The following is a 14,028-nucleotide window of genomic DNA, read 5'->3' on the forward strand; positions in this document are numbered from 1 at the left end:
ACCAAAATCAACGGGTTGTGCTGTCAGCATTGCAAAACTGCAGAATGCAGAGACCTCAGTCCAGTTGCAAGGTTGTACCTTAGTAGCCAGGCAGCTTCCCCTGCACAGTCTTGCACCTGGGGTTACTCTGCCATCAGCTCAGTAGTCTTCAGCTGAAGCCAAAAGTCTTCATTGTGTTTGGTCTGTCACAGATTACAATCCCTTGGCTGTTCTCCTTTGCTTTTGGCTGCAGTGAATGGCACAGGCAGATTTAAACTGGCTAAGATTTAATCTGGACCTGGACCTGAAGGCACTGTAAGCTTTCAGGGTACCCATGAATAATACCTAAGAACTGCTATTAGCACCAGCAACAGCCAGCTCTTCTGTAATGGCAGTTTACAAGCACTCCTTGGATCCTTCCTGCATCCTCTGCAGTGGTAGAAGTTTCTGCTGAGTCTGAAGATTTGTGCTGAACTGCACTGTACTGACTGTAGTTGGCAGAATTATTTAATGTATTCGATTTTTTTGTGTTTCTATTTTATTTAGGTAAATAAGTAAACAATAGATAAGATATTATATAAAATCCATACAGTTTCTATTATGGATTCATTCTTATACATATGCATTGGAATTAAGGGATTACTTTTTTTTTCTTTCTTGGTGAGATCCTTGCCTATTTTAACTGAAGACAGAATTCAGATTTCAAAGCTGATCAGCAATTTAAGTTGGTTTTAGCTTCATTATTATTCATGAATGTCTATGGTTTAATTGCTGCATGTTAATCTAAACATGATTTGGGACCAACTTACTGTTTATTCAAGGATTTTTCTGTTATGCTCATGGGAGCATTTCACAGACAACTTAGAATTAATTTTCACATCTAGATGGAAAGATATTTTGGCAATTTTTTGGAAGACATAGTGGTATAATAGCGGTATTAAAAGGTTTTAAATTAGTTGGTGTTAATGATTATTTGTCATTAAACTGCAACTGCTGTACATTAACAATCACATTCTGCTGCTGACTGGAGCTGTAGAAATATCCTTTAATACAGAAATTAATCTTTGAAAAGAGGACAAAACAGAACAAATTAAAAAAAAAGACAAAAAGAAGAGGGAAAAAATTTAAAATACTTTGGGGTTTGTGTTAGTAGTGTATGTTAGTACTGTTTTTAAAAAGCAAAACAAAAAGACTTGGCACTGCAGGACTTTTTCCTGTTTTTAAGGTATGGCATTATACATGCTGGTGGAATGGGAAAGTACCTCAGTGACTGGATCCTTGAGGGAGAACCTCCGTTTGACCTGATAGAAGTAGATCCAAACCGCTATGGAAAGTGGACCACTACACAATACACAGCAGCCAAAGCAAGAGAATCTTATGGCTTTAATAACATTGGTAAGAAGGTATTTTTTAAAAGTACATTTATGTTCTGAAGGTGGATTCCAGCAAAGCCTGTATCTAGATTTCTCTGTTTATAAGTGTGTTGTCTGTCTTGGATGATGATCTTACCATGGCATAGCTTTTGGTGATTTTTGGTTTGGGTTTCTTTTTTTTCCCCTTCTTCTAGTTGGTTACCCTAAAGAAGAAAGGTTTGCTGGGAGACCAACAGAGAGAACCAGTGGGCTGTACGATTTGCTAAAGTCAAGATGTTCGATGGGATTCCATGCAGGATGGGAGCAACCTCATTGGTTCTACAAACCTGGAGATGAGACTGGATACAAGTAAATGAAATACTAACTTTTTTCCTCCCCCGAAAAATTGTCGTGATAGTAAGAGCCAGGCAATTTAAATTTAGTGAGAACCATGCATTTATCATTCATTTCAGCAACAGATATCTATTAGATTGATCTTCCATTCTTGCCTTTTCCACAATTTGGAATACATTTTATTCTGATAATGCAGACATTACAAAACGTGCATCAAGGTGTCTTGTATCTGTGCTAGGTTTCAGACACCAGGAAGCAACCTAGCTCAAGGAAGAGCTTGGAAAACAATTTGTTTGTTATACATGTGTGTTTTTCTTCATCTTTTACTATTTGATCAGCAGCACAGCATAACATTTTCATGAAAAATCTGATTCCTCTCTGTGTGCGTATCTGGAGAGAAGAAGCCAAATCTGTTTTGCTTTTTTTTCTCCTTCTCTATGCCTACCCACCTAGTTATCTGCCTGCAACAGGGAGTTTCCAGCAAATACATATTTTCTGTGGGGATATTGGAGTCTAATCTAAATGAGGCTCATAAAGGAATAAAGAGACATACTTTGCTGTTCAGAAATAAAGCCTTCAACACCTTAAACTTAAATAAATGATTCATCAACAAAGTATGCTGTAAATTTACTCTTGACAGGCCACTACTTACTCTAACGTTTGAACAGTTCAGGGTTTATTATACAAAGTGGTTGATATAGTGTCAACCCATATCTTTCTGTGTTGTTAAAGGATTTTAATTACTAAGCTGTGTTAGACTCAGGAAAATATTGGGTAAGATACTTACAATTAGGAAGGTCTGTCTGTTTTGGATGATTATTAAACTGAAAAAACTGAATACTACATTTTGCTGCAAAGAGCACAAAATTGCTAAATTGTGTCTTTTGTGTCTAAATGCTCTGTTTCAGACCCAGCTTTCGGCGCACAAATTGGTTTGAGCCTGTGGGTCGTGAGTACAAACAGGTTATGGAAAAAGTTGGTGTGATTGACCTGTCACCATTTGGCAAGTTTAAAGTAAAGGGCCCAGATTCTGTTAAGCTGCTTGATCATCTATTTGCAAATGTTGTTCCAAAGGTAAATGGGACAGTGGTAACTGTTGTAACGTAGAACTTAGACAAGCTCTGTTTAACATCTGGAAAATTAACCATAATATAATTCCTGTACTTGGATACCAAATATGCAGATCCTTTGGAGAAGTTTCTGTGTCAGATATATTGCACTCAGTTAAAATCACACAAGTGGAATTTAAACCAGTTTATAGCCCCACGCAGTTTAGTGTCTTTTGGCAGAAATCATTGTATCTGAATGGATGAGGTTGGAAGGGATCTCTGGATATCATCTTGTCCAAGCCCCTGTTGGACAAGTGTCACCTGGAGCTCATTGCCTAGAAATATGTTTAGATGGCTTTTGAATTAACTAGGCAACTGGTTCCTATGCTTAGCCACTTCATAGTAAAAAAAGTTTCCTTATGTTCAGACAGCCTCCTGTGTTTCAAATCTTTTCCTAAAAAGTGCAAGTGAATCTTACCTGGAATTTTTTTACAATAGACTAGTTTGGCAGCTGCCTGCCTAAATTTGTGCTTCACAGTGCCACTTTGAGCAGCAGAGCAGAACAGTGGAAGGGGATCTGGACTGACCATAGTGGAATGAATTCCCAAGGGACCAGCTTTGCCTTATTTTTCAAATGCAACCCATTGTTTTCCTCTAGTCGTACTGACTCTCCTTCATACCTGGATACCTGGAGCTAGCAGGATTGCAAGTATTCAGGAGATTCTGTTTTCACCTCACATGTATCACTTCTTCTCAAGGGTGGCTATTCACAGATCCTCAGAGATTCTGTGCTGAAAAATGGCGTACTGTGACAAACTACCCCAGATTTCTTATTCTTGGTGTTCAGGTTTTTGTCCTGGGTCCTTTTTATTTCCAACTTTGTCAAACGCTCTCATGTAATGTCTTTAACTTAAGAGATACACCTCCAGCAAGCAGATTGTTCCTTTCTGAAGTGACCCTGCAGTTGCAGGATGACTTTGGTTGGTTCATTTCAGCACAGAATTCCATTAAGTATTTTGCAGTGGCTGGCAGTTTTCGTTCCTTCAGACACCAAAGAGAAAAACATAGGGAAACAGCAAGTATGCTGAGAGTATAGTTTTGGAGATAGATAAGCTCTTCTGAAAGGTTAGAGTCAACTCAGTGGGAAGGCACAAGATTGATATCCTAAGAGAAAAAAGAACTTGAATTGGTATGTAGTCATATTTTTAACAGTATTTCAAATTTATATCACAATTTCAAATTGTGATAATTTGAATTGAAAGTTTGTCTTCAGTCTGGTTTGGGGTAGAGGCAATAGAGTCACTACTAGAGTAGAGTAGGTAGAGTCACTGAGTTGTCAGTGGACATGGATAATACTTGCTGAATATGTTTATGTGTTACAAGGAAATCAATATTAAATAAGAAATTATGAGAACAAACCAAGTGCTTTCTATGGAGTTTAATCTCAGCAGTGCTAAGGGAAAGTTAGGTGGCAAAGCAGAAGGCACAGTTTGGGAGTCCACTTAAAAATCCAGCTTTCACAGCAGTTGTTACTTAAGCTGCCTGATTTTTAGTCCCCTTCATACTTGTCTCATAAAAAAATCCAGTGAAGTTACTAGAGATTTGCTAGTATTGCAATTGGGTTAAGAGTGATCAGCATCAGGTCCTGCAGATTGAACTGTATGCCTGTAATATGCTAAACTATGGCATAATTAATTGATGTAATAAGACCTGCAAAATAATATTAATATTAGAAATACTTTTCCTTTCTCATTGTATGGAATCTGGCTGCTGACCGGGTTGTTAACAAGGTTTGGTGAAAGCAAAATGGTTAAAGCAGAGAGATTAAATTCTGCCTCTGGAACCAGGCCAGCACAACAGCCATGGCACATTCACATACCTGTTTCTATGGATGATATATGTAGGAACATGCATGTGTTTTATGGTCACTGCTAAGTAACTATTGCTTGAAATTCTGTCTCTAGGGATTGAGTTTCTGTACAGAATCTGATTCAAATGTGCAGAGATATAGATTCATAGTCAGCAACTACAAAAAATAGAAAAGCATTCATGAATCAGGGCCACAAAAGCCTAAGCCAGCCCAGTATTACTCTCTTTATAGTAAGGGGAAAAGCATATTTTACTCTCTTGGGACCTAAAACCTTATTCACAGGATTGAAAAAGAGTATTCATGTCAATTACATGGATAATTTTTTATTTAGATGAAAACAAATGTAGCTTAAGAGTGCCTTGTGTAATGCATAATTAGGAAATATTTATAAAGGTCTTGATTTATCCTATTTTAAAAATTTCCATTTTTTCTATAAAGGAAATAGTGAAGTTTCTACTCCAAAGCCTGAGACTGGCCAGTTGTATATCTGTCCAATCTTATTATGGCATAGCAGAACAAACATTAAAAAATTGTTTTTTCAAATGAAGAAAAATAACCATACATTAACAATGTTTATGAATTCAAAGGGTTTATTTTGCATTCTTAATAGTCACAAATTTTATTCTGTAGGTGGGTTCCACAAATATAAGCCACATGTTAACACCAAGAGGAAAAGTTTATGCTGAGCTGACCGTCTCTCAACTGTATCCCGGAGAATTCATGCTTGTAACCGGGTCAGGGTCAGAACTCCATGATCTAAGGTTAGTGTATTTTTAATGCAGTAAATACATAGTGCTATACAGTCACATGTGCAAAACCATCTTTACTACGTTCCAAATTCTCAATTATTACTCAACAAAATTTTCACCGAGTTAACAAGAATTATACTTACTTATTGATTTTAGTTTCTTAGAAACTTGGTTGCCTTGAATTCTGGAGTATAAGCAGTTGGATATTGGATTATTGCTGATGTAAAAAAATGGAGAACTTGCTAACAGTTATGTAATATACTTTATTGGAGGTAGTTCTTGTTTTGTTGTTGAACCAGTTTGTCTTTGGCATTGCATGATGTAACACAGCATGGCTGTTCCCTTCTAGCGTGTTCTCTTACGCAAAAAAAAAAAAAAAAAAAAGAAAATTGGCTCCTAACGGGGATGACCCCTGAGGCACTGACCTGGCCCATGCTGATAGGCAGTGCCGTCTTCCTGGTGCAGTGGTAATGTCTTCTGTTTTGGGCTCTGAGGTCACAAGGTGGAAAGAAAGGAGGAAAGGGGGAAAGGGGGTAAGAAGGAGAGCAGAGAAAGAGAGAAGGAGAAAAGAGAGAAAGAGAGAGAGAGAAAGAAAGAAAGAAAAAAAGAAAGGAAGGAAGGAAGGAAGGAAGGAAGGAAGGAAGGAAGGAAGGAAGGAAGGAAGGAAGGAAGGAAGGAAGGAAGGAAGGAAGGAAGGAAGAAAAAGAAAGAAAGAAAGAAGGAAAGAAAGAAAGGAGGAAAGAAAGAAGGAAAGAAAGAAAGGAGGAAAGAAAGAAAGAAAGAAAGAAAGAAAGAAAGAAAGAAAGAAAGAAAGAAAGAAAGAAAGAAAGAAAGAAAGAAAGAAAGAAAGAAAGAAAGAAAGAAAGAAAGAAAGAAAGAAAGAAAGAAAGAAAGAAAGAAAGAAAGAAAGAAAGAAAGAAAGAAAGAAAGAAAGAAAGAAAGAAAGAAAGAAAGTTAGTTGCAGGATAACTTCACTGAATTACTTCTGATAGATGAGCATTGGAATTGACATTTCTAGTGCTCTTCTTATTAGTGGTTGCTGGCAAGTCAGTATAATAGGCAAAGAATAATGTCTTGTTTCATAACAGCCCCACAGGAATCAGTAGGAGCATTGCCACATCCCGAAACCAACTCTGACAGAGCCAGATCTAATGTATTTAATTCTACAGATTTTCTGCAGTCCTGTTTAGAGCTCACCTGGGCCTGGTATCTTACAGTACTGCTTAACAATGTAGTACTCTGTAAGATTTTTAAATATACCCATTGTATTTATTTTCTGAGCCTCCTGAAAGATACTTTGTAGGTGTTGTTATTGATTAAATCCTAAGTGAATTTCCTTCCAATACTTTGAATGCTGCATTCAGGAAGCAGCAAACCTGCCTGTATAATTCTGTTGTCACAGAAATTTATTTAGAGATTTCTTATGTTCATAGTGTTAATTCCTTACTCTTCTTGTATGTTGACATTTTATTAACACATTCTGGATCCAACCCCAAATCTGTTGTCATTGTGGGAGATCGCTTCTTTCTCTTACCTCAAAAATACTGTTCTACCCATTTAAATGCTTTTCTTTTCTGGCTTTATCAGATGCCTGTGTTCCTATATCAGTATCTCACCAGAAAACTCTGTTTATCATCAATGATGGATTTGTCTATCTAATGTAGCACATAATTTTGTAGGTTTCGAGAGTGTGGGACTGCAAGCTGCCAAGGAAATGAACACTAACAAATAAACAACACCTAGTAAAATCTTATTAAATTTCTTTTTTCATAAGAACCGTAACATCAGTATTATGTTTTGTGTGCAGATGGATAGAAGAAGAAATAACAAGAGGTGGATACAAAGTTGAAATAGAAAATGTGACAGATGAAATGGGAGTACTTAGTGTAGCAGGTCCATATGCACGACAGGTCCTCCAGAAGTTGACAAATGAAGATCTAAGTGATACTTCATTTAAGTTTCTCCAGTGTAGACATGTGAAACTCTCCAATATTCCTGTTACTGCCATTAGGATATCTTACACAGGTAAGCCATAGAAAAAACACACACTTAAGGAAAGAGACAATGAATAAAATAATAAATGTCACTAAAATTGTATTGAAAACTAAGTCTCATCTTGTATTCTTAAGAAGTAGGTTTGCTACATCTTACACTTAAGTGTGGGAGGCATCACAGTACATTGATTTTCAAATGTGATATGGTCAGGGTCTGTGCTGAGTTTTTCCAAGACCTTTTTTTCTAGAAATACCCTGTAGTGTAAATATTTGTTTTGCAGAACAAAAGTCCAGTTCTGATAACCTCTTTGGTATTTGCTGCAAAACTAACGTCAAGAATTGTTTTTGGATTACCGTATATTAGTGTCTGTAATGTGCCTTGAAAATGTAATGCTGTAGTGGGTAGTATTTGGCTTTCTCAGTTACTTTTTTAATTTTAATTTCTTTTTACATCCTTTTTGAGTGTAATAGACTGAATTGAGGGCATTCTGAAGCAGCTGAAGTCCTTGCAATTCATATTCTCTTTCTGTTGTGCTTAATATGTTAAATACACTCATTCTTATTTACACTCAGTTACAATTGCTATTCACTTGCCAAGTCATCATCTGTTTATAATGTCCCTAATTTATCCTTTTGACTTTGTTATGTGACCTTTTCTTATCAGTTATTTTGATAGGTTTTTTACCCATGCTTTTCAGTTTACAGTTTAAATTTGAATAATAGTATCACTGTTAAAGATGTATGGCACAAATCCTCTGGTAGTTCTTGTGGGGAAATAGACTTGCTGTGTGATAGAATTGGCCCTGGAGTGTGAATTAACACTTACTGCATTGAACCTCACTTTTAACCAAGGACAAGAATATATTTATTAGGATCATTTAACAGAGCTGATGATAATAATAATAATAATAATAATAATAATAATAATAATAATAATAATAATCTTTTTTTGTGTAACAGGTGAATTGGGCTGGGAGCTCTACCACAGAAAACAAGATTCTGTACCTCTTTACAATGCAATCATGGAAGCTGGCCAAAAAGAGGGAATTGATGACTTTGGAACATATGCTTTAAATACTTTGAGGCTGGAAAAGGGTTTCCGAGCCTGGGGAGCAGAGGTCAGGAAATATAACTTCTTTATTATTCTTTCTGGAGGTTTGGAGTTGTTTTGTTTTTTTTAGTGGAGCAAGGGGTGTTGTGTTGGTAGGGTTTTTTAAATTTTTTTTTTTTTAATTTGTTATGACTATTCAGCTTTTAGTCATAGTTAGCACAGATGTTATTTGTATCATTTTCTCCTTTTAAGATGTAAAAAAAAAAATCCTTAAGCAGGAGAAGCTGCTATCATTCTTATTGGTGATTTTCTAAATAAAAACAACTGGTATACTCCATTGCACTGCTGGAAAAGAAATACTTACTTTGATTCATGGATGTTTTTCCTCTTGTGTGTAAAAAACAAGAGGGTTTTGCTGAGCTCTAGTGTTTTAAAATCAAAGGCTTGGCTGACAGATTCTCAAAATGTTTTATTTCTCTAATAACTATGTCATGAGAGGCAAATAATTTTTGCTTCATAATGTATTTGGAACATTTTCATTTCCTATTACCTTTTTTTCTGTGGAATTTGCTCACTCATAATAAAGAAGCACTCAGAGGATCTAGAGAATTTTGGGAAAGTCAGTATAATTTCATTTTACCTTGAATTTTTCCTTTGGAAATGAAAGGACTCAAGTGGTTGAAATGGTGGGAATTTAGGGGTCCTTTTGGTTTGCCCTGTGCTGCTTATTGTCATTCTTTCTTCAAGTGCTCCCTGAGAAATTTTCCCCCCTACACCTAATGTGAAAGTCGTGAATTTAATTTGCCTTGTGTTTTATTTCCCTCTCCAGCTAAGCCTCTCTGCTGCATTGCAAAATGGTGTGCTTACCTCAGTTACTCATTCTTCTGAGGTTCCATTCTGCTTTGATGAAAAATCCTATTTCTTACTGAAAAGTGTTTACTTTGCATATGGAACCTTAGATGCCTTATTTACATACTTATATGTCATATTAGGCGTGCTAGTTGATACGTTGTCTCCAACATGAATCCCACGTTGGAAGCTTGCAGAGTTCAGACAGAAGTTGTGCACGTGCAGTGTGGAAGACTTTGACACAGGAGTAAATAGAAGGATGTATAGAATGAATAAATTAACCTACCCAATCCAAAAACCTATGATGATCCGTCATGTATGGATGGTGAATTTTTATCTTTTAACAGATGAACTGTGACACTAATCCCTTGGAAGCTGGACTGGAGTATTTTGTAAAGCTAAACAAGGTATGTCTTAGTATTTTTAAAATGTTCTATTATGTCCAAGATTATTCCTTAGGTGTTTGAAAGTGAAAAATGCCATCAGCTGGAAATTAAAATAGATCTAGTAAATTAATGACTCAACTATAATTATAATTATTTTACGAGTAGCAAAACTTGTTTAAAAAATCTCCATGTTACTTGCTATCAAAATTAGACATTAGATCAGGAAGTGCAAATGCTAAATGTTATCTTCATGAAGAATAGCTCTTTAAGATTTATTTTCAGAGAGAAGTTTTAGTCATGTACTTTTGTAACCATGTAGTCATGTACTTTTGTAACCATGTAGTAGATATATACACACGCATATATATACAGAAATTGAACAAATTTGTTCGTATTTTGATAATACTCTACCTCTTCATTCTTGTTAAAGCAGATATCTCTAGATTTTTTTTTCCCTGGCTACCAGTTTGGTACAAACTGAAAAAAAGTATATTTTTTAGAACTGCTAGGGACAACTAATAACAATATGTTAAATATAAATAAATTAGTATAATGGTTAAAAGAAAAATTAATTGTTCATGGAATTTCAGAAGTCCTCTGCCCATAATTTGTTTTCACCTGATTTGAAGGTTAAAGAATTGAGCTAGTTGAATTTAACTGTGCAATAGAAAAGAAAAGATGTTGTTTGATCTTCTTTAATTAGCAATCTCACTTTTTTTGTATTAATATTTTAGCAATTAAAGTTCTGTTTTAATCTAACAGATACAAAAAATTGCTTGTAATGCTCTTTCCTGTTCCAAATGAATCACAAACTAAATGTCTAAACTCTGTCAAATAGAGGACCTTTCCAAGAAATCTGGTGAAATCATGTCCTGTGCAGATCTAAAGCCATCTGCTGTTATCAGTAATTGCCTCCACAAGGAATCTGAAGTTTCTGTCATGAAAAATCTGGTCTGAGAGATTGCAAGTGAGGTGTCCTAAATGACGGACTATTTCTGATTTAATCTTTTGCTTCAATTATTAATTTGTAAATTTAAGTATATAAGGGACATCAAGAAGAAAAAATGTTTGCAAAAACATTTGATCTTGACAATGATGCAATGTGGTACAGCAACAAACTGTAATTATTTATGCTCCTTTCATACCTGAAATGGTAATAAATGGTCCTTGATATTTTGCCCTATTTTATGGAGGCACTATAAAACTGATAAGAAGAATCCCAAACTTCAAATTACAGCTCTAAATAAAAAACAAATCTTAAACTTTGCATTGGAAAGAATTACAGAAGCATGGTAAATATAAAAAGGTGCATTTATATTTATGATATAATTTCACTGACCATAACAGAACAAGCCCAGGAAAGTGTTTTTCCTCTCACTGTTGAACCTATCTGTAGAAGGTGAAGTTCTTCAACCTATGCAGGACTGAGGCAGTGTGCTTCCAAGGATGTCAATGGTAGTTCCTACATGTAGTGGAGTTACAGCTCTCTCCATTGGGTAGTATAATTTTGCCTTAATCTGAGGAAGTCACACATGCAAGGGAAATACAGAATTTTATAGATTAGGACTAAGTTGCATTTACACATTTAAGCCTTTCCATCTTGAGGAGAGATTAGCAGAATTGCAGGGAAGGCAATTAAAAATGTTACTATTACTTGTTTTTCTTCCCACTTCCTTTTGATACATCTGTTTTCCTTTTTTTTTCCCCCTTTCCTTTAGTGTAAGTAGGAAATCAGCCATAAGCAGGGAAAGCTGTTGCTTGCCAAGATACCCATGTGGATCATAGGAATGCATTAATGTGCAAGAAGCACTTTGATTCTTTAGTCACTCTGCACACTCTCTGCATGGTTGAAATGCAGGGTTGGAGCAGTTCTCCAGAGCAGGTACTCACCTTGTAGACAAATAGGCATGAATGAATGTCCTGCAGAAATGCAGCGTGTCAGCCTGAAACATTTGCCAGTTTTGCTGAACTAATGTGAAAAAAGAAAATAATCAATGTTTTTTTATTGACTTAAATGAGGGCAGCTGTGACTGTATGTTGACACTTCAGAAGCACTCTAAACACTGTAGCATGAAATGCAGTGTGATATTATTTACTCTGCTTCTTGGCAGTTTGAGTCCCACTTCCATGCCTCTGATTTTGTTGTACATTTGGCATAGCACAGTCCTCACCATTCTTTTACAGGCTGCCGTGACCGAACACAAGCAAAACACTCTTTTGTTACCTGTTTCTATTGTTATGCAAACTTCCCCCTCAAAAAAGGGTAAGCGAGATAAAAATTACAAGCCAAAGATACTTAAATACTTCTTTTTAATATTTTGGTCTGTTCAGTTCTTCACAAGGATTATTTCTTTAAGCATGCGCCCCCAGCTGGGGAAAGTGCTTATTTCTGTGTAAATTAGAACCAAAAGGCTCTGGTCAGTTAATTACTAGAGTGCATCTTGCTGTGCAAAAAGCAGCTGAAATAGCTCACTAAACAGTTGTGAAAAGACTTCAGCATAGGCGAATCCTGAGTGGTATATTATGGAAATTGAAAACAGTTTCTAAACAGATTAAAATTAATCAAGAGCCAGATGCCAGCAAAGGTAATATGATCAAATACAATAAAAAAATTAATTTCTACAAGACGGCATTCAAATATCTAGGGAATATATATGAATAAATGTAAAGTCCCCATGAAATCCTCATGGTCTCTGTGTTTAGAAAGTTTAGTGTATACATCATCATGTACAGACTAGCAATTTTTTTTAATGATGGATAATAGGGAAAATTCTTCAAAGCTGAAGCTTCCTTTTTCCTCACAGGGTATTTAATTATAACATGGCAATAAGTAAACCCATTTCCACAGGGTTTCCGTCACAATTTTAATTTTGTCATTAAGTCTGAGGAATGTTCTAGGTTTCTCTAGAGTCTGCTTGATAATCCTAGCTTTGCTAATGTTAATGTTAGTTGCCTCGTTGCTCGGATGAGCAGGATGGGCTGCAATTTAACTAAAGTGGAGTGACACTAACAGGATTAACTTATAATTTAGAGTATGAAATGCTTTCATAGCTTCACAACAAAATTCTTTCCAGTGTAGAGATGGGGTTTGTTTTAATACCTGTTATCTTTCTTTTGGCTGTTCAATTACATTTAGTAAGTTAGTTAGATAGTTGTTAGACAGCCTCATCTCATTAATAAGCTGTCTAATATCTCATTAACTCTGCTACTTAATATTCAGTAGAGTCCTAATGTTAGTCACTGTGCCAGGAAATACACATAAAATCTTCAAGGAAGAAAATCTGCAATTCTTTCTGGTCCACATCCAAGAATACTGTTCCATACATTTGCACTTGCTCGGGTTTTCAAGTGCTCAGAGATACAGTATATCACCTCTGAATGCTGGAAATAGCATTATTTTTCTCCTGACTGTAATGGACCAAAAATCCCTATGAAATTTGATGTTAGAGTGAAAAACTGTCATACCAGCTCACGGAACTTAATTCTTTCGAAGGATTTTTCTGAGCTCAAAGGCAGCAGATGGGTGTTGATGGGTTTGTGCTGGTGTTGCTGTATCCAAGGCTGCCATCTCCTGGTCGCGTTTGCTGCAGGAGTATAGACTGGGAACAGCACCGCGGCTTGGGAAGGGAGTGCAATAGATGAAGGAAACTATTTGAAACTCTGCTTTAGTGTGCTCTTGTAGGTCAGGATCTGAGTGCTTAACTCGAATATTTTTTATCATGTTTCATCAGTTTTTCCACTAGGAGAAACTACTGGTTTTGGAGGCAGCGTTTCTTTGCCTCAGGCCGTCTGTATTTACTGGGGCAGGTTTTTTCCTCAATTCCAAACTTCTTTCCAGATTTTTTCTATATCTAGAATCTTTTTTTTTTTTTTTTTTTCCATTATTACTTCCAACCTAAAACCTTCTCCTTTGATTCTTGCTTTTTTCCTTGTCTTTTTATCACTAATTGCATTTTATATCCCCAATCTCTGCTCAGTGACTGCTTGAATGTCCTTGTCAAAGCACATCTCTTAGGCTACAAGTGCCACCTCTTTTTCTCACTTTGACTTCGTGTGGTTTTTACTATTACACCTGTTGGACACATCAGTATTTAATTGCTTTGGTGTGCATTATGAATAGAAGTTTTGTCACACCCATCAGTTTCATATCAGTAAGTGAATGACAGGATCCAGTCCTTGAGTCCTTGACCTAACCTCCAACATAACAATACATAACATAAGATGTTATCTTATCAGGAACTAAACTAGGACAAGCAGTTCTAAGGATATGCCTCCACCCTTTTATTCCTTTGATACCAGGCTTAGATTTATGGTTTTATTCTCTCCTCTTTTTAGTAGTTTGTTTCTGCCCTGGCCACTTGCCAAAACTGCCCCTCATTTGTTTCAGTCCAGCTC

The 14,028-nt window shown here is 36.1% G+C and overlaps 1 protein-coding gene across 1 annotated transcript in view; it reads left to right on the top strand.

Annotated features, from left to right (window-relative positions):
* DMGDH (dimethylglycine dehydrogenase) overlaps positions 1–14,028 on the top strand; it is a 40,887-nt gene that overhangs the window by 19,742 nt on the left and 7,117 nt on the right. The window contains exons 8-14 of the mRNA XM_066338500.1: positions 1,205–1,374; positions 1,547–1,700; positions 2,594–2,759; positions 5,235–5,365; positions 7,161–7,378; positions 8,308–8,465; positions 9,595–9,654. Of these exons, the coding sequence (XP_066194597.1) occupies positions 1,205–1,374; positions 1,547–1,700; positions 2,594–2,759; positions 5,235–5,365; positions 7,161–7,378; positions 8,308–8,465; positions 9,595–9,654 (1,057 nt within the window). The remainder of the gene's footprint in view (positions 1–1,204; positions 1,375–1,546; positions 1,701–2,593; positions 2,760–5,234; positions 5,366–7,160; positions 7,379–8,307; positions 8,466–9,594; positions 9,655–14,028) is intronic.

The sequence above is a fragment of the Sylvia atricapilla genome, chromosome Z (assembly GCF_009819655.1).
Source record: "Sylvia atricapilla isolate bSylAtr1 chromosome Z, bSylAtr1.pri, whole genome shotgun sequence".
Taxonomy (NCBI): domain Eukaryota; kingdom Metazoa; phylum Chordata; class Aves; order Passeriformes; family Sylviidae; genus Sylvia; species Sylvia atricapilla.